The sequence below is a fragment of the Equus quagga genome, chromosome 5, assembly GCF_021613505.1.
Source record: "Equus quagga isolate Etosha38 chromosome 5, UCLA_HA_Equagga_1.0, whole genome shotgun sequence".
Classification (NCBI taxonomy): Eukaryota; Metazoa; Chordata; class Mammalia; order Perissodactyla; family Equidae; genus Equus; species Equus quagga.
The window spans coordinates 98,935,199-98,962,640 of NC_060271.1; the positions used below are offsets into that span (position 1 = coordinate 98,935,199).

The 27,442-nt window shown below is 40.3% G+C and overlaps 2 protein-coding genes across 3 annotated transcripts in view; both read right to left on the bottom strand.

Moving 5' to 3' along the window:
* Positions 1 to 199, bottom strand: part of STON1 (stonin 1) — a 121,375-nt gene extending 121,176 nt beyond the window's left edge. Inside the window, exon 1 of the mRNA XM_046661764.1 lies at positions 28 to 199. The gene's annotated coding sequence lies outside the window, so the exon portion shown is untranslated. The remainder of the gene's footprint in view (positions 1 to 27) is intronic.
* A 9,616-nt stretch (positions 200 to 9,815) lies between these two features.
* The window catches only part of PPP1R21 (protein phosphatase 1 regulatory subunit 21), a 58,034-nt gene continuing 40,407 nt past the window's right edge, over positions 9,816 to 27,442 (bottom strand). For both annotated transcript variants that reach the window (XM_046662750.1, XM_046662752.1), the window contains exons 15-22: positions 26,055 to 26,207; positions 23,470 to 23,562; positions 20,798 to 21,040; positions 17,430 to 17,462; positions 16,143 to 16,259; positions 13,880 to 13,978; positions 12,752 to 12,880; positions 9,816 to 10,462 (exon numbers count right to left, since the gene is read on the bottom strand). In XM_046662750.1, the coding sequence (XP_046518706.1) occupies positions 10,433 to 10,462; positions 12,752 to 12,880; positions 13,880 to 13,978; positions 16,143 to 16,259; positions 17,430 to 17,462; positions 20,798 to 21,040; positions 23,470 to 23,562; positions 26,055 to 26,207 (897 nt within the window). In that variant the 3' untranslated portion in view covers positions 9,816 to 10,432. The remainder of the gene's footprint in view (positions 10,463 to 12,751; positions 12,881 to 13,879; positions 13,979 to 16,142; positions 16,260 to 17,429; positions 17,463 to 20,797; positions 21,041 to 23,469; positions 23,563 to 26,054; positions 26,208 to 27,442) is intronic.

The window sequence follows — 27,442 nt, forward strand, 5'->3', positions numbered from 1 at the left end:
CCACCCTGGACAGAGGGCTCCCCATACCTCCCCGACTGTCCCCTGCAGCTGGTCACTCACGAGCGGCGCGGCTGGGGCTCCGACTCTGGCCGCCGCCATCCACACCAGGAGGAGAAACAGCAGGAGGAGGGAGAGAGAGAGAGGAGAGGAGGGGGAAGGAGGAGGGGAAGGAGAGGGAGGGCCAGAGCCGAGCCGACCAGAGTGGAGGGGCGGGGAAGGGGTGGCCACTCCACACTCTCCCGAACCTGCCCCACCCCCTGCTCCGTCCCCTGCCGGCTCCCCCTTCTCTCCTCCTCCTTTCTGGCCCTGGATGCCCCAAAGTTTTTCTGGTGTCTGATTCTCCCTTCTCTTCCCTCTGGCGTATCTTCCTTACCCTGAGTCTCCAGCCACTAATAGGGGAGAAGATACTCCCTCTAGCAAAAGTTGTGTGTGGGGGGGGGGGGGGGGGGGGAGGGGTGCGTTATGTGAGTTAAGTTTGGATGCCCCCTGGAAGCAGGTGGCTGGAACCCTCGACAGGTCTGAAGCCACCCAGCACCCCGTAGGACCTTGTTGCCGCAGATCTGGGTGGTGGGATGATGGGGGGACGACCCACACACAGACATGGACTTTGTGGTCTGGCTTTCCCTATTATTTCATTGAGTTTTTTTGTTCTGTTTTCTCTTGTGATTAGGAGAACTAAAGAATTACTTCTGAAGCCTCTCTTGAGTGCCTCCTCCTTCCCTTCAGGTGGGCCCAGCCCTGGTGGCAGAGTAAGATGAAAGGTAAAGATGGAGCCCCACCTTCCTGGGCAGTCAATACTCAGGAGGAGGAGGAGGACCCGGATAGCTTAGTGAAATGCCAAGCTGCATGGATGGGACAGAAGGCAAATATTTACAGATGCCTCTTGTGTGCTGCCTGCAGAGCGCAAAAGAGAAGGAGAAGGGGAGTTGTCCTCAGAGAAGAGGTTAGAAGGTGGCTTCTAGTCCCTACTCCATGGCCGGCTAGCAGGTGACTCTGGGCAAGTCACGTGGCATCTCAGCCTCTTCTAAAAGAGGGGCTGCCTCACTGGTAGCAAGTAGAATGAAAGGAGAATATCTACTTGTGCCTTTTACCCTGGAGGGATGCCCAACCCCAGGATGGGAGGCTTGAGCTGGGTCTGAACAGACTTAGAGGGGAGACAAGAGGGCATTCCAGGCCCTGGGACATGGTGCTTTGGAGGCTGGCAAGACAGGAAGCCTTAGGGGAGGCAGGAAATGTTTGGATGGGAAGGTGGAGCTGGGCATGTAGCAGAAAATAGGAAATCCATGAAATTTTTTAAGGAATATTTTGATCCAAGTGATGTCCTATTCACCTTTGTATTCCCTGAGCCTGGCATACAGTAGGCACCCAGTAAATCCTTGTGGACTCATGGCAATTGAGGAATATTGACTCAACAGTCTGAAAGACAGACTATCTGGGAAGAGAGGCTTGGGCCCAAGGAGAGAAGTCAGGAGGCCCTCATGAACATCTCACCTGGAAGTAGAATGCCTGGATGGTAGACAGGAAATGAGGGAATTCTGATTGAACACTTCCTTGCGTTTGCATAGCAATGTGCTTCTCTTCAATGATCTTTCAAGTGTAGTCTTGGTTTTGACCTTGCAGTTCCTTGGTGAAATGGAAAAGATATTCAGGGGCCTTTCAACCACCAGCCAGTGTTAAGAACCTGCACCGAGGGCTGTGAGGATGGAAGGAAACATTCAGAGATGGCACAGGAGTGCCTGAAATCACACAGCCAGGATCTACTTAGGATACTTTTATTCTCAGATAAAATTTCTAATTGTTTTTATGCTTAAGACACCCTAAGCAAACAGTCCTCCTCACTTCCCCATTTCCTCCAGCTACCGACCCGGCACCAGTCAAGGGCTGAGGAAGGGCAAGAGGGAGCCTAAGGATAGGAAGTCAACTGACCAATTTGTAACTTTTGAGACTCTTCTATGGAACAAGAACAGGTACTGGGCCCAAGTCAGCCTTCTGGTAAGGAGCTGAGGGAGGTGCTGAGCAAGGACAAAGGAAGAGGGAAGTAGAGAAAGGGAAGACAAAGAGGTACCTTGACCCCATGTATTCTGCCTGAAGCCCCAAACTGAACCTCCTATGTCCTGTGTCCAGCCAGCGAGCCTTCTGGGGAGGCCGGCCCATCTCAGAAAATGCCACAGGTAACACCTGGAGAAAGGACTCATACAGAAAACAATATACTTGACAGACAGCAATTATCATTGCATTTAAATAGAATTTGAGTGTACTTTTTTAATTCTATCTTCTTTGAATAAGCAGATTGGCCTTGATTAGTAAGTAGCCCACCTAGTGAAAGAAATCTCTCTGGGAAACTTTGACACTTCTGCAAAGTGAATAGGCCCATAGTTTTCTAAAGACAAATAGTACAGTTGGTTGAAAACCATTTATCTTTTGCAAGGGACAGTCCTCCTCCCTTCTGTGTGACTCAGTGTTACCCCCAAATGTTGCCACTTTCATGAGTGCAGATTTATTTCTTGGAACTCCTCCACATAGTTCCAACAGACCCTTTCTGGCGATGTCCCTTTGCATCAAAATCGGGTGGTAAACAACTCAGCCTGGCCTTAATAGCTAAGCCATGACAGCCGTTTATCGCCAGCTGTGACCTCATTTTACTCCAGTTCCTGTTCTTTTCCTTGCTCTACAATAAGTAGACCCTCAGACTATATTATTCTCCTTTTTATTAACAGGGTTCCCTTTCCTGGAAGTTTTTTCACAGAAACCATTTAGAGGTTCCACACTGTTTAATGAGGGGGTCCCCAAAGTGTCTGTAGATAATGACCTAGTAGATTAACTTGCAATTCCTCAAAACTCAACTCAGCTGAAGCTGTCAGGATCAATTAATATACATTCAAACCAGTTTGCAGAAATGCCCGATTTGAAAGAGGACTTGGTTGGGAAAAGTGGAGGCTTCAGACTTAGAACAAGCTTAGCCCTAAATGCTTGATAAGAGCATTCCTCTCTAGAAACTTTATAACAATGAGTCTCTATTTATATTGCAACATTCATTTAAAAGAGAGTAAGGGCTGCTGGAAAACCATATTCAAAAAAATATTACCCAATTTATCCAAAGAACTTGCAATCAACAATACAGAGACTTATGCACTCCTATGTTCATTGCAGCATTATTCACAATAGCCAAGATGTGGAAACAACCCAAGTGCCCTTGACTGATGACTGGATAAAGAAGATGTGGTGTATATATATACAATGGAATACTACTCAGCCTTAAAAAAAAGACATAATCATCCCATTTGCAGCCACATGGATGAACCTTGAGGGCATCATGTTAAGTGAAATAAGCCAGACACAGAAAGACAAACACCATATGATTTCACTCATGTGGAAGATAAACTTACAAAGACAATAGCTTAGTGGTTACCAGGGGAAGTGGGGGGAGGGTGGGCACAAGGGTTGCAGGGGCACATTTATATGGTGTTTGACAAATAGTAATGTATGACTGAAACTTCACAATGTTATAAACTATTTAGACCACAATAAAAAAAATTTTAAAAATACATATTTCACAGTGGAGGGCTTCAACAACAGTGAAAATGAAACAGGAAAAAAAAATGACCATTTTAGGCGCATGATGCCTTCTGGCCTGATCTTTGAAGAACACGCTGTTTTTAAACAATTTTTTCCATGAGGAAACCTGAATACTCTTTGGATGGAAATCCCAGAGATAAAAGCCCACATCTTCACTGAGAATGCCACTTAAAAGCAATGCTGATTAAGGGGATGATCACTTAATCAATTCAAAGTGACCCAAGATTGGCCATCGTTTGTCCTGGAGATGGGACACTCTTCGGTGTGGCTGAGCTACCATTGTCCAGTCCCTTGGCCTGCTCCCTAAAATGTGTCCACTTAGCATTTCTTGAACACCTACTATGTAGCCAACATTCTGCTAGGCATTGTGGGCAATAAGTATAAGGCATGGTTCCTGCCTCATAGCATCTGTAGCTGCTCAGGAAGAGGGCACACAGGGAAATGACTACATGAGATATGGTGACAGTTGAACACAAGGAGAGGTGTCCTAAAGAGATACAGGAAAGCTGAAGAGAGGGAGAATGGTCTTTAGCATCTGAGCAAGAGGGGAGTGACATGTTGTTCTTTGTTAACTGTGTTGTTTCTATTCTTGGACCTATGGCGTGTCACCACTCAGCTATTCCACTGGTGCTTAGGGAGCGGTGGGACTGAGTTCAGAGATCATTAAAGCTCCTGGTAAAACAAACACAGAGGTTCTAAGTGGGGGAGGTGACTTTTGAGGTCCCTACACCTACAAACCAGCATGTTTCTCCTTGAGTCCATTCTAATCCTCTCCTTATGAAAAGTTATTCTAATGCTGCGATATAACCTTTTCTTTCAAATATTTGGAAGAGCTGTAATGGGTTTTCCTGCTCTAATGCTTTGATTGCCAGTTAATTTCCTAATTTGGATCTAATTACTAAACTGCTTAAAAATTTAAGTCCCAGGCAACCGCTTACTGACAAGCTTTCCACTTATCACCATGGTGTCTGAGAACACGGCCCTTAACCAAGGACGGAAGCTTCCTCCTCTTTCACAGAACACACTATTCCTTGTCAGGGTGGCTCTGCCAGATGGTTTCTTAGCCATCGTCAACCAAGTTGCTGTCTTCATACATTAAAGTTATAGAAGAGTTTAAAGCCTTTTAAGAACTGGGAGCAACTTCTAGGGTTAATGCTGCATGAAACAAAACTATAAACTGCACATTTTTTTTTTTTGGTCTGAGGATTTTTATTATAAAGAAGGCTTTAATTCATGGTCATTTGGAGAGAGCCTCTTGCTCCATCTGTTTTGGTGGCTTTCTTAGCTAATTGGTTCCTCATTTTACTTGTTTTTTTCTCACAGTTTTGTTTGGAAATAGTGCAGCCGAGTTTTTGTTTGTTTTGTTTTAATGGATAATGAACTTGGAAAGTGGTCATGTTGTTAAAAAGAATCTGTTAGCTTAACTGATAGAGTTAGTTTCTTACCCAAAGCAGTGGAGAATCCAGCTTTATCAGCTTTGAAAAGTGAGCAGTATTGCTTATAACAACATGATGGAGGTGGTGGTGAAAAATGGTGTAACAAGACACATGCTATTTATCAGCATTTCTCAAGCTGTGCTTGGAGGGTCTTTCCCCTCACCCACGCCTGCGACAGAACATGTGTCACATCAGGGGGCACAGTGAACAGTGTCCCCTGGAGTCGTGCAGCCAGCTAACCATCACCCCCCACTCCTATTAAAGAGCCTTTTTTTTCTCATTTGGAATTTCTTATAATCCCAATTTTGATTAAAAACATATATCTTATATATGCATGAAAAGAGCAGGAATAAACAAAAATATTAATAGTTGAATCCCTACAAAAAGAGATGTGTGCTCTTGATAGTTTTTCTTATTTTCCAAATTTTCAACAATGAGTATGTGGTATTTAATCAAGAAAAAGTAGGAAATGTCGTTTTAATAAGTTCTAAAAACTCCATCTTCTCCAGGATGCAATGCATGATTAATTGAAAGTCCTTTTCTTGGACTTCAGCTAACTCCCTGAGTCACTACTCTGTGCCTAGACTGAGAATTACCTCTTATTTTTCACTTTCCATGCCCCAAGAAGCCCAGACAGAACAGACAGCTCTTTTGAAAGATGCACTGCAACGGCAAGTAGAGGAACAGGGCAGTGACTGGAAGGGCTTGTGATGTGAGAGGGTGTTATTTAAGAGTGGGAGACACTTGATGCCCAGGAGGATGAGGAAGGGAGATCTCAAGACAGCAACAGCACTGCTAGCCGAGAGATCAACCGAGACGGCCTGGAGCAGGTCAGGGCTCTAGGAGGGGCTTCTTGAAGACGATGAAGCTAGTGGAACGCTCAACTGAGGCTGACTGCACTGAGAGGAGAGTTACACACCTGGGAGAGAATTTAGGAATAAATTAGTGATAAGTACCATAGAAAACATAGTAAATAATTTTTTTAAAAAGACACATATTAACTCCAGGAAAAACAAAGTTGTACAGGAAAGGAAAAGTAATCATAGTACATTACATGACTCAGCTACCAACAGCATTTGAATAATCATAATAAAGTATATAATGAATAGTGACCTAATCAAAATGTTGATGTAACTAGTTTGAAGACGGGAAAATAGAAAGCATCTATGTGTATGTATGTGAGTGGTGGGGTGGGGAAGGCAGATGAAACAGAGGCAAATCCTCATCTAACTGTGAAGTCAGTTAATAATGCCAACAGCAAAAGCAAACGCAGCATACAATTTGGAACTATGGAGACAGAGGCCAAAACAGTGAGTGAAAGTGGTTTTCTCTTGGAGCAGGAAACGGAGGAGGAGGGGGGGGGGGGGGGGGCGGGGCTGGGGGGGGGGTACGTATCAGAGGATTGTTTTTGCTTTTGTTTTGCCTTGTTTTGTTTTTTATTTGTAATAGTTATTTTAGAACAGTTTGACTCAAACTAAGTTCCTAATTTTAATAAAAATACAGACATTTAACAAACAAAAGTTACAGCCTCCATGTATTCTCTCTCACTTGCCGCCCTGAAACAAGCCCAGGGCAGGATGGACAACAGGACAGTCTGTGATGAAGCCTTTACATGATCACTGCTGTCTCACTATCAGGCCACCAGCTCCCAAGGGCAGCCAGCCTGTTGCACTTTTCACAGTCGCCTCAGCACTGAGCGCACAGCAGACACTCGGCGCGTACTTGCTGAGTGAATGACAAGTTGGGTAAAACGGACTTAGAGGTCAGCACTCACCATCTCCACAGAGGTATGCACCCTTGAAGTATTGACAGGTGAAATGACCCCATGTCTGGGAATTGCCTTAAAATACTCTAGGAAAACAAGAAGTGTGGGAAAAAGATAAAGCAGGATTGGCAAAATGTGCATAACGAGTAATGGGATGTAAGGGTTTGTACTAGTCTCTCTACTTTTATGTATGTTAGAAAATTCCCTTATAAAAAGAGAAGTAACAACGTCATGGCATAAATATATTAAATTCAGAGTTTGGTAGTTAGGAAGGTTTGTACAACAGAGAATATGTAAAAAATATGCAGGGTCAGAGAAGAAAAAAAAAACGTGTCAAAGGCAAACCTTGTGCCAGGGCCATTAGCCCATGAAGCTACCTAAAGCTGATGGAAAGAAGGGGTAAGGGGCATATGCGTTAATGAAGACGTGCCAAGTTGAACGAAGTACTAGAGTTACTGAGAAATTTACTATTTTATCTTCCAAATATATAGTAACTGCAGGAATAGAACTGACTGTCCTCAATGTAAAAGGCTCACACTACAGGAGTGAATAATCCAGACTCTGGATTTGAATCCTGGCTCCACACGTACTGGATTTGTGACTGTGGACAAGTTGCTTAACCCTTCTTAGCCTTAGTTTTCTGTCTGTAAAATGAGGATAGTAATAGCACCAACGAGAAACAGTTATAGGAGGTTTAAACGAAATAATGCATGTCAAGTCTTACCCATGCCTGACTTATGGTGAATGGTTAACAAACAGAGGTTATTATACGCCTTGGGAAGGGATTCTGCCAAGAGAGCAAAGATCCTAGCAGTTAAGCTAAGGGGGCAATTTTGCCAGGGAATCAACTGCACCCTCTACAGTCATGCCGTCCCTCAGCTCTAGGAAACCTCCCAGGATGCACTGACCCTTACAGAATGGCCAAGCACTCCCCAAGTACTGCCCACAGGTCAATGCGGCCAGATGCGATGCAGGGCAATAGGGGCGGCTGGTCGGAGAGCTCAGGCAGCTCACAGCTGATGGGAGATACAAGTCTCAGCCACCAAAGCAGAGAGGAAAACAATCCCAAGATTCATGCTGTCTCCAAGAGAAAAACAGGCCCATCACTCAGGAGAAGTGAAACTTTTCTTGACCCAGAGGTCTATGGGTTTTCATAAACGTGGAGGGAGAGTACACTGGGGTGTGGAAGGGAATGAGGAGAAAGTGAGCAAAGGTCGGCTGTAGTGTCTTGCATGTACATACACTGCTGGACCGGGCCCAGCAGGCACTGAGGAGCCACGGTGAAGGCTTTCCATCAGGAAAATGGCTCTGCAGAGATATGTTTTAGAAAATGGTCTGGTAAAAGGGGTGGCAGGTCTGGAGTACAGGAAGACCAGATGTCCAGACAATAGGGAGCCAGGGCTCAAGTTAAGGCATCAAGTAAGGAGAGGTCAGAACTGAGAGACGCTGCAAAGGCAGGAAGATTCAATAAGACAAGACAACCAACGAGACATGCGAGGCGAGGAGGAGTCAAAGGTGACTCCCGGTCTCCGGCTAAGTTACAACTCGGTGGAAGCTAGTTGTCCCTCCCTTGGTCTTGCCTCTGTCAAGTTTGTTCAGGCCCAAATTCTTGGCTTCATCTTTGACTTCTCTCTTTCTCTCACTCTCCACATCCCATCCAATCAACATTCACTCAACAAAGAGTCACTCAGTGCCAGGTAGGGTTCTAGGTTCAAGGACAGCAGTGAACAAACCAGATCAAAAGCCTGCCTTCATGGAGCTCTGTCTTCTAGAGGTGGAGGCAGGCAATAAATAAGATAAATAAGCCAAGTGTATTGTGTGTTGGATTAAGATAAGTATAAGGAGTAAAATAAAGCAGAGAAGAGTAATAGGAGTGTAGGCAGAAAGAGCTGCAATTTTAGATAAGTCTGTAGACAACTCTATCTTCAAAATAAATCCAGAAACAGACGTCACACAATGTCTACTGCCACCAGCAAGTCCAGGTCACGATCATCTCTCAACAGCCCCTATTACTGCATAGCCTCCTAAGGGGTTTCTCTGCTTCTACCCTACTTCCCACAATCTAATCTCAACATAGCAGCCGACGATCCCATTAAAACATAAGCCCGATGACGTCCCTCCTTTGTCCAAAATCCTCCAAAAAATGAATAGAAATAGACTAAAAATGCCAAAAGGAGTGTCACAGAACACAGAAATGCCAAGGCCTGGCAGGGGCTGGACACCCTGAGTTTATGGTGGAGCTCATTAGCTTGGTTATTTGCTGTTTCCCTCACAGTGCCCAGGGGCTCAGGTGCAGTGAGAACAGCTGGTCAGTGACAGAGAACTGGAAATGAGCAAGTCACAGAAAACAGAAGGGGCAAAGGGGCTGGGGACCTGAAGGGCCAGAGAGAATGGGGCTGAGGTGACTCACCCAGAGATCCTCAGGCAGGATCCAAACACTTTCCTTACTGTGCAGATCGGGCCTAACAACCAGAGTCTCTCTACAGCAGGGAGCCAAGGACATGGGGCAGAGGCCAAGGAGCACAAAGGGAAGTTGGTGGTGAGCTCTCAGGTGAACGAGAATAAAGCATTCTGGAGGGTGACTAGCAACTGCCTAGAGAAGAGGCTCATGGCAGATGGAGCTACAGGCAGTGAGGTAGGGAGGAAGGGGTTTCAGCAACATCTCAACTAATCTGGGTATTTGGACATGGGGTGAAATGGCTCTGTGCAAGCAACTCAGAAGAAAGGAGCAATATACTTAGAACCTTGGGAATGGGGTGCTGGGAGAGACACCACTGAGGTGTACACTGAAATGACACAATGTTTATGAAATAAACCCAGGGGAGCCTGAAAGAGCTCAGGGCCCTTGCTTGAAGTATGGTTACAAGTACCTCTCAAGGTAAAACTCAAAGCCTTATAAAGGATTAACCATACAGTTATTCCACTTTGGGGAACTAGAAAGATTACATCTAAGTCAATTGGGATTTGGTAAATTGTGTAAAGCATACTTTAGTAGGTTTTAATTTCCTTTATCAGATTTTCATAGAGAGACTGAAAGATTGATATAAGTAAGAATTTATTGACATCAATTTCTTAAGCTATTATTCCAACACAGAGAGGATACTGAAGAGCTGAAGACAATGATAATAAACCCACAAGATCTGAAGTTTTCAAGGCCCACTCCCTCCATGAGAGAGAGAGAGAAGATATGAATATGTCTTCAAAAAGAATCTGGAGACTGCTTTCAATTGTAGCAAGAAGTAATGACAGTTTGACAATTTAAGCATTTTATCCAGAAACATATATCTATTTCATAGATACCAAATCAATTACCATATAATTGAGTTTGAAATATACAAAATATTTTTCTTACATACTGAAATTAAAACCTAATTTTAAAAAGTGCACAGTAAAAACAGCATAAGGAAACCTACAATATCCATGGTATATGTATTGTTTTCCATTTTACTGTCAACATCGAACTCTGTATTTGCCTTACTGGTTACAAATATACTTTAAATGGTTGAAGGCCATGTACAACACTGACTACTTGACTAGGTCCGACCACACTCCAGCTCCCTGAAGGCGGCCAGCACTGGACGTGGAGCCTCGCCCTGCGTTCCGTGCAGCAGCAGCAGCAGCTCTGGAAAGACGTCGCCAACCAGCTATGTGTCAACTATCGACTCTTGTTTTTTTTAGAATTTCCCTGTGCAAAGAAAATATCAACAATAAGAACACAAACTTTTAGAAAAATAATTCACACAGTTTAGAGACCGAACTGTCTGGAAGCCATATTTCACTGAGGAAAACTTGAGCTTCCAAGAAGGGAATAGCTGACAAGCTTACATTGTTAACTTTTATTCGTAACCGCAAAGCAGTTTGTTCGTTTTAACTCTCCCCACTTTCTATGCCCGTGGACCTGGGGGCTAAAGAGAACCAATAAAGAAAGAAAAGAAAGCTATCTTGGATTTATTAAACCTCAAACTTCATTTCGTTCCAAAGTCAAAGGAGTTTATGATTTCATGAAGCTAAAAAAATTCTCCAGCCTAAACATGTTTCTTTGTTGTTCAAATAAGCACCTCTTAAAGGTCTTAATAGGTACTAATTTTGAATAAGTGCCAACTAACATCCCAACGGCAATGACTGTCTGTCAAAGGAAGCTGAGATACTGGTTGGGAACAAGTTAGGGGGAAGATGTCTTAACTTATCCCCAATTGCTTCACATACGGAGATTCGGACTTTCCAGTTTTGCGTAACTTTTCTTCTTTCTGGAGAAGTTCACTTTTTAGGAAAACATTCTAATTCAATTCCTATACTTAACTATTAGGTACAGATACTTTTTTTTCATGTAAGTGGGACATGCTTGCAGAATACAAACATGAAGACCAAGATAACAGCAAACCAATGGTTTCAAGATGTTTATTTGGTCTCCCATGGAGACCATGTCAACTCAGCCAAAAGATGATGCTACAGCAATCTAAATTACTAATAAACGAGGGAAAAAGCAAAATATAGGGATCCCAGAATAATCAAAGAAAGGTTAACAATACAGACTACAAAGTGAAGAAGGATCTCTAACTCAGTGTCTTATTAATGACAGATATTTTAAGGACTAGATTAAAAAGTTGAGAGGGCTTCAAAATTCCCTACTTCTAAAGTAGCTGCAATACAATTACCTTCCAGACAACGAGCTTCGCTGTACTCGACATTAACCCTTCTCAATTCAGAACTGAAGGCCTTCTGCAGCTCTGAAGTCTGAGGAGTTTCCCTACAATCACTGCTACTCTTTTTCAAATGTTAGATGCTAAGGCAGGCTTTCTCATACCACTCACATTAATGTGTGTGCTTTCTACGTGCGTCAGCTATTGGCCTGCTGGAGTATCAGGATGCCAAAAGGGTTAAAGGAAGCATTCTTCAAGAGGACCCACTGCCCACCCCCTACTTCTAAGCTCAAGTTTCCCAAAGCACAAATAACTGGAGAACCATAATCAGAACCACATTGGCTGGTTAAAATCATCACAAGATGTCCCAGAAAAGCATCATGGACACTCTCTGAAGCAGCCAGCTGCCAATCAATATCATGAAACTACACTGAGAAACAAAATTACATAATGCAGATTCCAATGCATTAACATGATATATTTTCCAAGGAGACGGCAACTGAGCAGAATGCTGCTGTGCATGACCACTAGCAGCAGATGCCAAAATAAAGCTCTGGTTTGTTCTCTATTACCTCTCCATTGCTAACACATAGCAGGAACTCAATAAACACCTGCTAGATCAATAAGGGGCAGTAGTGGGTTTCAAAGCGCACAGGCTGGAGACAGTAAATCCAGGCTGGTGGTGGTATAGCATTGTCTGAATTATTAGAATGTACCAAGCATCTGAGATGATGCATGGAACCAAGCCCCTGGCCTCCTAAAGCCTACCTGTCATGGTTAAAGAGCATATACATTATGTTACAACAAAGAGACGTGGTATAGGGATATGTATTTCAACATAAAAATGCAAACCAATATCTACTGACCCAAGCCTGGTTAAGCAGAGGCTTTATGGGAAATGAAATCAATGAAATATTTGGAATTAAAAGGACAAGACATTCCTAGGCTATATGGATATGTATGAGAATAAATTTGCTGAAGAAGGTTGCTCTTCAACAGCACCATTTTAGATTCATATAAATAGAGAGTAATCCCTCTTACAAATAAATGCTCTAAGAGTCTCCCCAATTCATAACAACAGTAGCAGAAATGCCAAAGAGCAAGGGACACAGTATTAGGGCCTTAGAGGTCACCTCTTCTCTCAACTCATAATTCAGTCAAAGAATCTTAATTTGACTTTTGGCTAAGAGGACAAGTGATATTAAGAAAAATGATTTATAAACGCTTTAAATCTCTTAACCTTTTGCTCCTGAAATGCACAGCAATGAAATATATTAAATACATTAAATATTAAATATTACCCTGCCGAGAGACTCCCTGCCCCGCCCCCCTACCTTGCTGGACATCTTTAGTGTGTCAATCTCTTCTCTCTGTTTAGATAACGTCTCGTTCATGCTGCACAGGTGGTCACTCATCATACTTAACTGATCCTCGTAACTCCTCTTGGTAGTTGTCAGCTCATCCTAAAGGGCAAAGGAAAAGAAGAACAAAAGAAAAATCAAAGCCCCACTAGTCCTACCACTCTAAGCCTTTTTCAATTCATAAAAGACATTTTGGAAAAGCAACCTATCAAAATGACCTATCTGATCAATTAACATGAAGGTTAAGCAAAAGGCCCAATAAGAGAACAAAGCTAAAAGAAGTGGGGGAAAAGTTTTTCTCAGCCTTCAAAATATGTTCTGAATTTCTTTGTAAAAATGAGTTTCCTTCTACGCCAGGTATAAAACTGTCACAAAAACAAGAGGGCTACATGATCTTTCCAAATCTCCTCAGGCTTCCGAGCCTTTGGGTGGTGGGAAGTCTGTCTTGGCACATCCCACCATCCCAGCACCTCCTGAAGGACCCACAGGGCAGGACCCTCCGTGCAAGAAGCACCTTTGTCTCTCTTGCCGTCTCTCATGCTCTCTGGCCGCTTAAAATCTAACCCTGTGCTCTTGGCTAATCTGATAAACTAATCTGAAACTAGGAGGAAGTGGGTGCCCCTAGGCCAATGTGCTTTTTCTTTGCCTGTATCATGTTTATATTTAATAGAGGCTTTCTGGAAACAAAGCAGTGAGTAAGGAGGACTATTCTGCAGCCCTACTGTTCGGTTTAGGTCAGTTTTACGAATCAGTAAAGAGAAGGAACAGGGTGCTCTAAACAGAACAAGCTTATAGCCCTCCATGATGAGATTAACAGAGGAGGAGAAAAAAGAAGGACTATGGGTAAATAAGCATTGTTTAAGGAAATGCTGACTAGAAGAGAAACAAACAATACAGCCACTTTTTGCCTGACATAAGTAAGACGTTACTTTAAAATGAATTAGAAATAAAGTGGTTAGAAAAACGTACGTCTGGAGGTCGAATGCCACTAACTTCAGAAAGGAAATGCTGACTTTGCTATCCAAGAATTTTCAATGACATAAAAACATATTAAATTTCAAAAACACATTAAAACTGCTAGGGTAACACTTGTGGACCCACCTGAAGTCTGCTGATGTTCTGACTGGCTGCTTTCATCTCTTCTGTCAGGGCCTCTTTAGACTTTTCAGCCAAGGCCAGTCTTTTAGAGAGTGCTCGGCACTGTGAAACCAGAAAACATCCCATGATCCCAGGAGCATCTCCCAAAGGCACATTTACTTCAGAGAAGGTCACCAGAAAACAATCGCCAAAGCCAAAAGCCCTTCCTCCTCTCCCTCTCTCTCCCTTCCTCCCACAAATATCTGACTACCTACAGGCCTTGGACCACACATTAGCATACACGTAAGGAAGATGTGGTCCCCACTCTCATCACTTTAATAAGGAAAAACAAGTCGACTGTCCCAAGTTCATTATTGTTTTTTTCCTGGCTCTAGCCTGATGACCAGTGGTTACGAAAACCATAAGAAGTTTTCACATTTACCCAGGATTCATTTATACTCACACTGGATGAGAAAGGGAATGGTTATTTCAAAAGTTATCAATGGCTTCTGACCATGCAACATGGATCCTAAGATACTTTTCTCGTGTTTTAAATCCTTTATTAGAGACCACATTCATTATAGGAACAATTAGAGCTTTACAGTCCTATTCTACAGATTATGCTCTATCTACATGGAAAAAAAAGTAAGTGTGGGACTGTGAAGATCCCAGCTGCTTTCTCTGGGGTTCTACTAACCCTAGACTATCCAGAGACAGAGCGGAGCAAGAAGAAAAAAGAAAAATTCTAGTTCACACTGTTGTTCAAAGAGGGTATGCCATTAAAAGGATCACTAAACTTTCCGATAAGGCCATGAGACTGACAAGGAGGATCTGTTGAGACATATTTGAACGCTGTGTCGACATCAGAGGCTCAGACTAACCATTCCAGTAAAGCCGTACAGGGGGTCACCATTTCCTGTTTACACACAGGGAAAAACTAGGACAATTTAAAGATTCTTGTATCACAATTGTAGTGAAGACATTTACTAAGATAAGCAAATCTCTGGGAAATAAAACAGCCTCAGAAATCCCCCATTTGCTCATAAGTTCCTCACAAGAGAATTTCAGGAGTTTTCAGTCAACCAAATCAACCACCCTCAATTAACCAAACAACTACTGTGTGCTCAGTACTGAACCTGAAAAAGAGGGAGAGAGTTCTGCAAGGCACGGGTCCTCATGAAGATGACAATCAAGTCTGGGACACTAACTCGAAAGGCAGTTAGGGATCCAAACAAGGACACGATTATGTACTGCACAGCGTGGCTCAGAGTGGAAGCACTACGGCAGTTCCACTGTAGGTCAGCCCTGCTGTCCACCCCACTGTCTACAGTCCAACAAGCTGCCACTATCAATCAACTTCTCACACATGTATGCAGCGGTTGCTTATCAACAACAATGACCTAGGCACATCATTTACTTTAGCAGGAAAAAAAGAAGCAAAGCTTCTAGCAGCTGGCCTCCCATCAACCCCTCCATCTCCAGAGTATGGAGAAAATCTCAGTCAGGTCCCAACAAGGGGGTCGTCTTTTCTTTTTCAATTTCTTTAATAATTTTAAGCATTATCACTCTCCGTTTGCCATCTATAACTGACCTTTTAATACCAAGTTTCAAATGAGAGACCTCACACATATTCCTATATGTTGGACGACTTCCATTCTATCATCATTTGTTTCTTACGCTTGGATATCTATACTTTCTTCCTCCATTTTTTCCCCTTCTAATCTAGGAATTGTGTATAATTGTTTTTCTAATTCTATTAAGAAATGAATTGTTTGGGGAAGGGAGAAGAAAATGTAACAAAAAGTAAGATTTTCTATCTTAAAAGTTGAAAAAGGTTATATTTTTGATTTTATCATTTACAGGAATTCATTTCCACAAACCGTCATTTAAAAACTGGAGAGTACTTTTTTAAAAAAAGGCATATTTTGCTTCTTCATTTCCCTATACAAAACTTCCTTGACTTTTGTCTACCTGCCTATAACTCTCTAAAACAAGCATGTAATTTGTAACGATAATGCTCTAAAACATACATTATGTGGCCATAGGAAAGGCTACCAGTTAGTCTCTCAGCATTTTTCTGCAACTTAGAGATGACAAATCAGTCCTATATTTATTGAAATGAAGATTTTTAATTGGTATACAGACCAATCAAGATGAACTCCAAATAAACTCATATGGATGCAAAGACTGACTTCTCTCTCCTAGTGAACAGCAGAGACCAGGACAGTGACCTAATTCCTGAAGGGGTTAGGAAAAAACCACCAAATCTGATTAACTCTCCACTCACCTCAGCATAAAAATGCACTGACTTACTGTCAGCCAGCTGCAGCTGCGACGTCAGTTCCACTATCCTCGCCATGTAGTGATTTTTAATTAAGTCTTCACGAGATTCCACGTCTGGAACCTAAATAGAGCACACATAAATAAATAAATGCCACTGAGACGAAGCAGTTCTGGAAGAAAAGGTTAATGTCACTTTAGAAAAGAAAGACAACATTTTGTCTATTTTCATTTGAAATTGGATGGGAAATTATAGTTTTCCCATCCCTTGAAGAAACTTCAGACAGGCAGGTAAATGTATATTCCAAATTTCTTCCATTCAGCATCCTGCCTATCTCAGAGTGAAGCTGTGGCTTTAAGAAAACAGCACAAGTGTAGTACTGGGAAGCCCAGGAGCACTGGGGCCATATCCCTCCTTCTAGCTTCTATTAGTCACGAATCTGACTTTCAAAATCACCATCTGTCTGACTTCTACGTCCTCCTCTGATTAGAAGAGAGCAAGAGAAAAGGGAGCATCTACTGGAACCCCTAAAACCTGAACATTCTTTTTCCCCCCAATTATCTTACGAGAGCTCTAAGCTCTTAAACATACTAACAAATTAAACTATTTCTATAATGAACAGTTTATGGCACTTGTCCCAGACTACTACTTCTAGTTACTCTAGCAATGACACACTATTGAGTTTAGTTTAAAAATATGCAGAAATTCAAGATTACCTAAACTATAATGCCACTAAGGACTCAAAAAATTTACGAACCTACTTGAACTATATTTACCAGTTTGCATATTGAGCGGTAAGCTGAATGACTTTGGTGTCTCTGAACGTTTATAAAGTTACATCTTATAATATTTCAAAACTCAAATGTGCAAACCTATCTGACAAGCCAAATCTGACCTGGGTTCACTCACTTGAGGGCTGGAAAGAACCAGCAAGCACACTGTTCACCAAGGCCCTGAAAAGCCCTGCTTCCCCAGCCTGCCCATTGCGAGGGCTAACAGCTCTCGCCTCACACAGCATGCCTGCAAGCTGATGGCCGAGCTCATGCCACACCTTGTCAAACTGCCAAACCAAGTCATTCAACAAGGCAATTATAAAAACAGGCTATAATCTGTTGGTGACAATTAAAATAGAACCAGAGAGAAAAGCAACATAGATCCACTGATGGGGGGGAAAACATTGGCTCCACTTTGCTGGAATCGTCAGAAAACACAATTAGACTTTTGCAGGACTTTGTCAAGAAACATGCAGCCACATATTTACTGACAAACAACATGATGCCAAGCACATATTACCTCGCCGTCAGACGTCCTGGTTAAAATTCCAATCTAGAACATAAGGGAAAAAAATCTTTAGAACAGACTGTTTACAAACACAATAGTTTAAACACGTGTAATATTTTCTCTTCTCGGTTTACACTGTTTCAAAGCGCCCTGGGAGTGGAGTACTAGAAGAGCACTCTCGGACGGTCCTTTACTCCAAGGAAGCTGTGCCTGCAGATGGTAACTGCGTTTGTTATCTGTGCCATGAGGCGGTAATGGATAACGGTCATCACTACTTCCTCTATCCAAATGCTGTTAACCATTGTCACTGAAATCCAACAAACTGTCTCGGAAGAGCGAGAGGAAGAACAGCTTTTGAAAGCATCTTGTCATTTCTATGCCTATTTCCAAACCAGTAGACACGAAGGGGTAAAGACAGTTTTCTAGTGACCATAATAACTAACAACTAACTAAGCATTCCACATGGAACACACAAATAAATACTCTGGCTAAAAATTCAAAAGGAGAAAGAAGAAATACACTTTGATATAATGTTACTATATCAAAACATATCATCATGTCAAATGTATATTATATCAAATGTTACATTATACCAAAATGTAATCTTAGACACATTAAAGTGCTGTCGGGTTTTTAAAACTTGCTTTTGTGCATTAAGATTTTAAAAATCTTAATGAATACTGAAATCTTCCATGAATACTGTTTTCAGGTTATTTTTCAAGGTGGAAGGGCATGTGCTTGGGCACAACAACTTAAACTATTGGAAACTCAGTTTCAATGGATTCTATTAATCAGAGATGATGCTCAATAAAGTTTTCACACATTCTAAATAATATCTTCAAGAGTATTACTCTTAACAGTGAGCAGTATATCAACTGAATGTGTGCTAATGAATGTTATGCCCACCTAGCTGTAAAAGTATCTTTTATGAGACTTTTTTTAATAGAAGAGCCATAATTTTATACTCACTGAAGCAAGGGTAGCAATTAATCTTTCAGTTAAAAACTGTTTACTGTAACATGCCAATCACTTAATTTTATATATTCAAATATGAGTACATTTGGCATCTATTCTGCCTCCCCACCCTCACTCCCGTCCTCCGGGTTATGGTTTGAGAATGTAGGACAGCACACAGCTCCTCTGTACAGATGCTGATCCAAGCTCTTCTTCCATTAGATTGAAAGCAACTAAGGGAGAGGAACAGATTCCATTATACAGACTAGACTGTGAAAATGAAAGGAGGCTGACAATGTCTCGGGCCTCTGATCCTGACCACCAAAGACAATGCCCCCAACCAGAGTTCACAGAAAATGTGGCAAATGTAGCATCTCAACTGTACCTTAAGTAAGAGGGGGAAAAAGAAAGGCTGAAATGTGGAAACATCTAGGTAGGGAGAAAATGCCGTCTCTTTTTATCTCTATTGTCTCCAGGTCATTTTTGGCAGGAATCTGCCATGTGTAGAAGAGAAGAAGAGTGACGTGGTGAGACCCTTCTCTCCACCTGAAATACTCTTTTCCTGCCTTAGACTCCTGCTCACTTTGAGACACACTCACATTACCTCTTCTGTGACGTCCTCCTGGAGTCCTCCAGGGACTTCCTCTGTGATCCCAAAGCACTCTGTATAGGGGTCACTATAGAATCATCCTGTGAGCATGGTGTCCAGTCAAGTCAAAACTCTTGAGAAGTTTGGTTTATGTTTTTTGCTTTTCTAAAAATTTTAATTCTTTTTTTCTCCCCTATATTTTATTATGAAAATTTTCAAACATGCAGAAAATTGGGGAAAAAATACAATAAACATCTGTATATCTACCATCTACAATAAATAATTAACATTTTGCCACATCTGCTTTATTTATCTATGTGTGTGTGTGTGTATATGTATTTTTTTTTTTTTTTTTTGCTGAGGAAGATTCACCCTGAGCTAACATCTATGCCAATCTTCCTCCACTTTGTATGTGGGTCACTGCCACAGCATGGCTGACCAGTGGTACAGGTCTGCACCCAGGATCCGAATGCATGAACCCAGGCTGCCAAAGTGGACCACGCCAAACTTTAACCACTATGCCCTGGGGTCGGCCTCTGTGTGTCTATATTTTTTCTGAATAATCTGAAAGTAAATTGCAGACATTATGACATCTTACCCTAAGTACTCTGGCATTTATCTCCAAAAACTAAGATATTCTCCTAAATAATGATACCATTATCACACCTAAGAAAATTAAGACCAATCCAAGTTTCTGACACTGCTAAGGTGCAATAAGGTCTGAACACATCTTGAAAATAAAAGTTGGCTTGTACGTTTTACTATCAGGTATGTTCTGAATCAGACGCAAGGTCAGTCTGAGAAAGACCACCACATGCTCTGCAACAGCATCAGTGAGCTGCAGGGATAAAGTCGCGTGCCTCAGGCCAGGGTCCTCAAGAAGCGCCACAGCTCTCCTCACGCTCCTCAGAAAGCACTTGTAAATTACACCTACTGGGACCCTTTTCATTATGAGAGCTTTGTTTTTCCTTCCTGATTTCTCTTTTCCTAGACTTTCTAATTTTTTTTACAGTAGGCAAAATATTATAAATAGAAAACTTTTCTCGAAGTACTTTGAATTCTGTAACTCCAATGGAGATGTTTCTTCACCTTCTAAGTCACTGCAGTTAAACATAGAGTTTCCTGCCAGTATACTGCTTTAGGAAATACAATTAGCCTGATGGGCTTCTGTGTTATATGTATGTTGTAAAGCTTTCTACTATCTACGAATATACCATATTATTGGTTAAAAATGGTATTCAGTGATCATTTCTATAAAAGTTAGGCATTTAGCCCTTGGTCAGAAACATAATCCCACATTACAAATGTTTTCATGGAAAAACAGAATCATCTTTAATTTGACTTATTATATCTCTTCCAGGAACACAGCCCTCACCATGGGAAGACTCATGTAAAATCAAAAGGAATTTAATGGAGTTGCTTTTTTTTTTCTTTTAAAGATTGGCACCTGAGCTAACTGTTGCCAATCTTTTTTTTTTTTTTCTGCTTTTTCTCCCCAAATCCCCTCAGTATACAGTTGTATATTTTAGTTGTGGGTCCTTCTAGCTGTGGCATGTGGGACACTGCCTCAACATGACCCAATGAGCGGTGCCATGTCCATGCCCAGGATCCAAACCGGCGAAACCCGGGGCCACCGAAGCAGTGTGTGTGAATTTAACCACTCGGCCATGGGGCCAGCCCCCTGGAGTTGCTTTTTGAAGGAAGCATACTGGTTACCAATCTGCTTTTGGATGCATGTGGATTATTCCTGTTCTAAACTGACGTGTAACTTAGATGGTTAACATTGAACACTAGGTTAGATCCTCACCAATTAGCATGAAAAAAAGAAGACACTTACCAGACTGGTGCTGTGGACGGGGTCCAGCACAGCTTTGGCTGAGGCTTCTTCCTGGCCCGTAGCATTCACCATGGTGGCATTTTCCTGGGACGGCCCAGCCACCTGCCCACTACTTGTACTCTTCAGCTTATCTGCAATTCGCTGGTTTTCTTTCTCCAGCTTGATTTTGGCTAATTGTGCTTCCAACATCCAATGTTCTTTTTCCTGCTCCAGTTTAGAAATCTTCTCCAAACTCTGCTGAACCTTGAAAGCAACAGAGAGTTCCAGACCTTAGAGGATGATGCAGACAGAACTTAGTGGCCAACTTAGTAAAGAACCTACTTTATAGAATGTAAACCAAAACTACTTCACAGAAGTGAAAACAAAAAAGCTTGACCCTGGAATAGGGAAATATTTACTAAACAGGATACAAAAAGCATAAGCATATAGTGAGAAATTGGACTATAGTAAAATCAAAAATATCTATTCATGGTATCAATAAAAGAGTGAAAAGGAAAGCCACAAAGTGGAAGAAGCAGCATGTATCCAACAGAGGACTAATATACAGAACATACAAAGAATTTCTACAAATAGAAAAAAAATAACGATTTGAACAGACACTTGAACAAGACTATAAACATTAAAAAAAAGGTACTCAATGACACTTATTTATCAAGGAAAAGCAAGTTAAAACCACTCGATTAAAATAAAGAAGATAGAAAGTACAAAGGTGGGCATGTTTGTGGACTAATTGGAACTGTCATAAGGCGCTGAGAGGAGTGGAATTTGGGACAAACACTTGGAAAAACTATTTGACAGGATCTTTTAAAACTGAGCATATCATATCCTATGACCCAGCAATTCCACTTCTAGGTACATCCCCAGTAGAAATGCATGCATGTTTACAAAAGACACGGATAAGAATGCTCACAGCAGCACTATGACAGCCAAACACTTGAAACTACCCAAATCCTCACAAGCAGTGAGAACGGATATAGTATGTATATTCACACAACAAAATACCCAACTGCAATAAAATGGACAGATTACAACTACATGTAACACAAATGAATATTACAAATATAATGTTGAATCAAAGAAGCCAGACCTGAAAGAGTATACACTGCCTAATCTCATTTAATAAAAATTTCAGTATCTGGCAACAAAACTAAGTGATGGTGTTAGAACACAAGATAATGGTTATCTCTGGGGGAGAGGAGAGTAGTAACTGGAAAGGGGCATGAGGAAGCCTTCTGGGGTCCCAGCAATTTTTTTAAAGGTATACCTTACATAAAGAAATGTTCTTTTTTAATTTTATCTAGGTGCTTGTTACATTACTGTGTTTACTTGTGAAAATTCATTGGGCTATATATTAATGATTTGTATATTTTTCTTTAAGTATGCTATACTCCAATCAGAAGCTAAAAAAACGAATGCTCAAGGCAAACAAAAAACTTGAGAATTACATAAAAATAAAATCTTAGAGTGAATTCCAAATGCTTTACCATCATGGTTGAGTAATTACCATGTACCAGACACTGTTCATGGTACTTTCCTCCCCTTATCCCACCGAAGCCTCCTAACAGTCCTACAGTTCTCAATTCTCAAAGAAGAGAACTAGAGCTCCCAGCAGCTCAGCCACCTGCTAAGCTAGCAAATGGCAGAGCCAGGACTCGGGACCCCATCTGTCAGGCTCACAAGTCTGACTCTTTTCACTATATCACACTGCCTCCCATTGGCTCAATTAATCCTTACAAGACCCTGAAAGGTAGATATTATCCTCATTTTAGAGAGGCAGGAAGTGAGACCCAAGTGTTTATCAGACTACCTGCAGCCGCTCAGTGGCAGAGAGGGAAAAGCAACAGCTCTGAAGTCAGATGATTCTGTCCCTTACTAGCTACTTTGCGTAAAACCTGCTTAATTTCTTTGAGCTTTACTTTCCTTACATAAAATAAGAAAATCCAAAATCAATTTTTAAAGTATTCCATATTTTATTGTTTGTCTCAGGAATTTTGTTTCTCAGGAATTATTCTGTGGATTCAATTTTTAGTTCCAACATCCTAGTGCATTAACCTCAAAAAGATAAGTGATATGTGTCCAATGAAAATAAGATGAACATGGACAAAATAGTGTCTCAGATGAATTTATTTGTGCTCTCCTTAAAATAAATATTTCCAAAAATAAAGCAAGCGAGGTGCTGAAGTGAATAAATCTCTGACAAAAGCTAAACTGGCATCAGTTTGTACCAACTTCTGAAAAAGACAGTACCTCCTACCTCCACCTGCCCCCTAAATTCAATTGACCGATTGAATACTGGAAATGTTTCATTCCTGCTCATTTAAGAAATAAAAATAACTCACTGAGTCTCTAGCCTCACCACCTTTTTTGCCTTATTATTTCAGATATTTAAATCTACTGCCTAAAGAAAGAATTAATCATCATGGCCAAAGTGTGCTGATATTACTCTAGTGGCAACTATAATACCAATTGAATGAAGATGACTTATTTAGAGCATAAGTAAATGTTTTTTAATGAATTGTGCTTATGTTGCTTTTTAGTAGGTGTTAAACAACTAATTTTACATGTTTACTTATATAGCCTTCTAAACCACTTCTTTGTATGCCAAAAACTTTCTCCAGGAGATTTAACATTTATGCTCTTTAACAAGTGCGCTGATTTTCCAGGGGCCGTACCTGCTGTGAAAGACCTTCTCGACTTTCAGTAGAGCTGAGAAGGACCCGGCGGTTTGCCAGTGCTTCTTCATAAGGTACCGACTCCAAGAGGGGCTGTGGAAGAAGCATCATAAGAATTAAAGAAAAAGATCATATCATTCCTCTGATCCTACACACACAAATAAGAAGGCTAACTGGGGTTCGATAACAAATTCAGATGTATGCCAACACAGATTCGTTCCTTTATTATATGTGAAAAGGAAGATTTTTTTTTCAAAGAAAAATAATGAATAGAGACTTGTTATTCCAGTTACAAGCTACACTAAAACCATATGGACTTGCAACAAAATAGACAGGTGAAGGAAGAGGATAGAAAATCTAGAAACGGACAAAAGCATACACAAAAATGTATTATGTGGTAAATGTTGCATTTTTAAGTCAATGGAGAAGGGACAGACTGGATAAACGGTGCAAGGACAACCAGCTAATAATTTAGAAAAATAACTATTTAGATGCCTATTTCATACTTTATATCAGAATAAATAAATTCAAGATAGATTAAAGATTTCAATCTAAAAATTAGACCACAAAAATACTGAAAAGAAATTCAGGTGAACATTTCTATAATCTTGGGAAAGTGTCCCTGGCTGAGACTCACCACCATAAAGAAAAAGACTGGCTTGACGATATAAAAATTAAAACTTCTCTTTTGAAAAACTACTACAGCAAACTGGGGGAAAACTACTTCCAAGGTAGACACAGGATTAAAATCCGTAATATATAAGGAGCTCTTTCATTTAAAAATAGGTAAACGACTCGAACAGAGAATTGACAGGATAAATAGAAATGATAACTTTATGAAAAGATGTTCCACTTCAATAATGAGCAAAACAATGCAAATTAAAATAAGAAACCTCTTATCTCTGAGATTGACAAATATTAAATTTATGGGTTAAATTTATACTTCTATAGCTGGTAAACTATAAGTAGGTAACCTTCCTGAAGTACAGTCTGGAAAAATGTGTCAAAATTTGAAACATTCACAGACTTTGAACCAGCAATTCCATCTCGGGGAATTAATCTTAGATAGATCATTAAAACAATCAGACAAATATAGGGAGATAGCCTTATACATTGCTAGAAGCGTAAAATAGTATAGCCACTCGTAAGGGCAATTTGCAGTAAATATTAAAATTTAAAATGTGCAAACCACATGATCCAGAACATTCCAGTTTCAATATTCCACACATGTGCCCAAGGAGGCATTTACAAAGCTGTTCATTGCAGTATTATTGTAACAGTAAAAAACTGGAAGCTACTTAAATGCTCACCAATAACAGAATATCTAAATGAACCACAAAGAACCACATTATAGAATTCTATGCAGTATTTAAAAGGTATATAATAGGCACCACATGTAACAATATAGACAGATCTCTAAAACATATTTTAAGTGAAAAAAACAAGTTGAACAATGAAACATGCATTTAGGTAAAAAAAAAAAAGAACAGAAAAGAAAGAAAATTATATATATCGTATATTGTTTATAGATCTATAAAGACTCATATAAATGCTCCAAGAGTCTGGAAGGTTACACACCAAACTGATAACTATAGTTTCCTCTGGAGGGAAACTGGAATTAGGGCTTGTAATTTACCTGTAAGGTTCTAACGTAATATAAGTGTGTTTATGAATTATGCATAACTAAAAGTTAAAAAAAGAGAAAAAGATTAAAACAAATGCACAAAGTTGCATGTGCAAGAATACCCCCTGTAGCATGCATATAACAGTGAAAATAGGAAACCTAAATATGCACCAGCAATTAGTTAGATTAGTTAACTATCCACCATTAGTTAATATCCACCAGTTAATCAGATTATTACACATTTACAGAATTAAATACTAAAGATAAAAGACTACAGAGGCACTAAAATGACAACAATTTATATTTATAGATATATAAAGATATCTACCATTCATTAAGAGGAAAAAACTAGGCTCTAAAATAGTATATGTATCAGTATATGTATCCAAATACACTTTGCTTTTTAGAGCATATATATGTGTGTGTTTGTGTGTGTGTGTGTTTGCTCACGCACGCGTGTGAGTGTACACATTCATTAAAATTTTTTTGGGTACAGATACATTCTAACAAAGTTAAGAGTAGCTACCTTTGGGTGGTAGGATTTGGGGTGATCATAATTTTCTTCTTCAGGTACTGCTGTATCTTCTGATTTCTTTTTGTGATGACTGTGTATTCTTTTTATATTCAGACAAAAATTATACATGTATTTCAACTTTTTTCTGTTCCTACAAGTCTAAGATTTCTGCAGTGTAATACTTATTGGCTGCCTAGCTGCCTCACCTCAGACATTCTACTGGGCACTCTGGACATGAGTCCAACATGGCCTATGCGTATATCATATAAGAGGTGAGGTTTGGGTCTCTGTCACCACCTCCTCCCCAAAGACGCCCCCAACACCCACCAACCACCTGTGCCCCCACCAGTGTAAAATCTAAATATGAACTATGGAAAAACTCTTGCCATTCTCTGGAATTATTCCTGACTTTTCCTCTGATTTAAATGTTAATAGCAACTCACAAACCTTTCTCAATGCCTTCATATAGGCAGCAGCTTTTTTCTTGTACTGTAGCATGCATTCAGCTGAAAGAGGACTAATGAATCCACTTGCTGCCTTAGGCCCATAGCTCAGTGAAGCAATGAAATAGTCCACATTGTTGCTGAAGAAAGATGCAATCTAAACAAAGTGTGACAAAAAGATAGATTTTTGTTTTCCGATAATATATCTAAAATATATATATCTAATAGTTTTGGGAGCAAAGTGAAAGATGCTGAGAATGGAAATGAAATTTCAACACCTGCCCAAAAGCCCACATTTATTTATTTGAGGAGAATACCTAGGGCAATAATTTATAATAAAAAGACGATACCAGTATAAACATTGAGACCAGACTTCTGAGGTGTCCTGATACAGACAATTCTTATTCTTCCTGCAAACCAAGACTAATTGTGATTTATTCCGTAGACGATGTTCATGAGCTGTTTACCTCATTAATTTCTGCCACTGCTCTCAAAATATCCATGTTTGGACTTACACATTCCATTTATATTTTACCTTTGAATGTTTCATCTTCCAGTGTAAGACATGACAAAGCATCTTGAATATGTTATCTCCACTTAAATTTAATTCTGTAAATCCCAATTTGTGAATTACAAATATAATAGAAAAAAGACCAAAAATTCAAGAGGCCTTTGTCGTTTACAGATTTAACATTTGTTAAATCTATGTAAGCAGCCACAAAGATCCATGACTGTAATTTTGCTGAGCCATGATTTTGACTCTACAGTGCTACATAAAATGGTGATATTAAGTAAAAATGTCTGAGAAGGTTATTAGCCAGAAAAATTAAAGTCTTGGATACTCTAAAGAATATCCTATTTCGATAAATAAGAAAAAGTGACTTATAAACAAAGTAGTCTACCTTGGCAAAAATTGCCCAAGAAAACAAGCAATTAAATCACTAATGGTCTGAAAGGTTATATTTTTCATTAATATTTCACTATGTCAAATGAAATTCTATGTTCGGTAGTATTTAAGAAAATGAGGATTCTAAAAGTCTGGAGCTTCACATTCCTTGTGAATGACGTGGATAATCACATGCCCGGTGTTTGCATTCAGGTCGCGGTAGCATACGGTGAGCATTCTTCAATATGTAAACGTTACACTCTCCTGCTGGGTTTTTTAAAATTACAAACTACAAAATTTAGTTTAATCAAATCACATTAGCTAAGTATTAAGCTGCCACTAACATTAGTTCAGATACTTATTTTAGTTAAAAACCATTTATAAAAATTTCAGAATGAAGATCAAATACCTTTCCTTGAGACAACATTTTAAAGTTTCAGGCAAAGCAAATCTACAATAAGCTATGAAGGATCCAGGTCTACATTATTTCGGAGTTCTCATAAAAG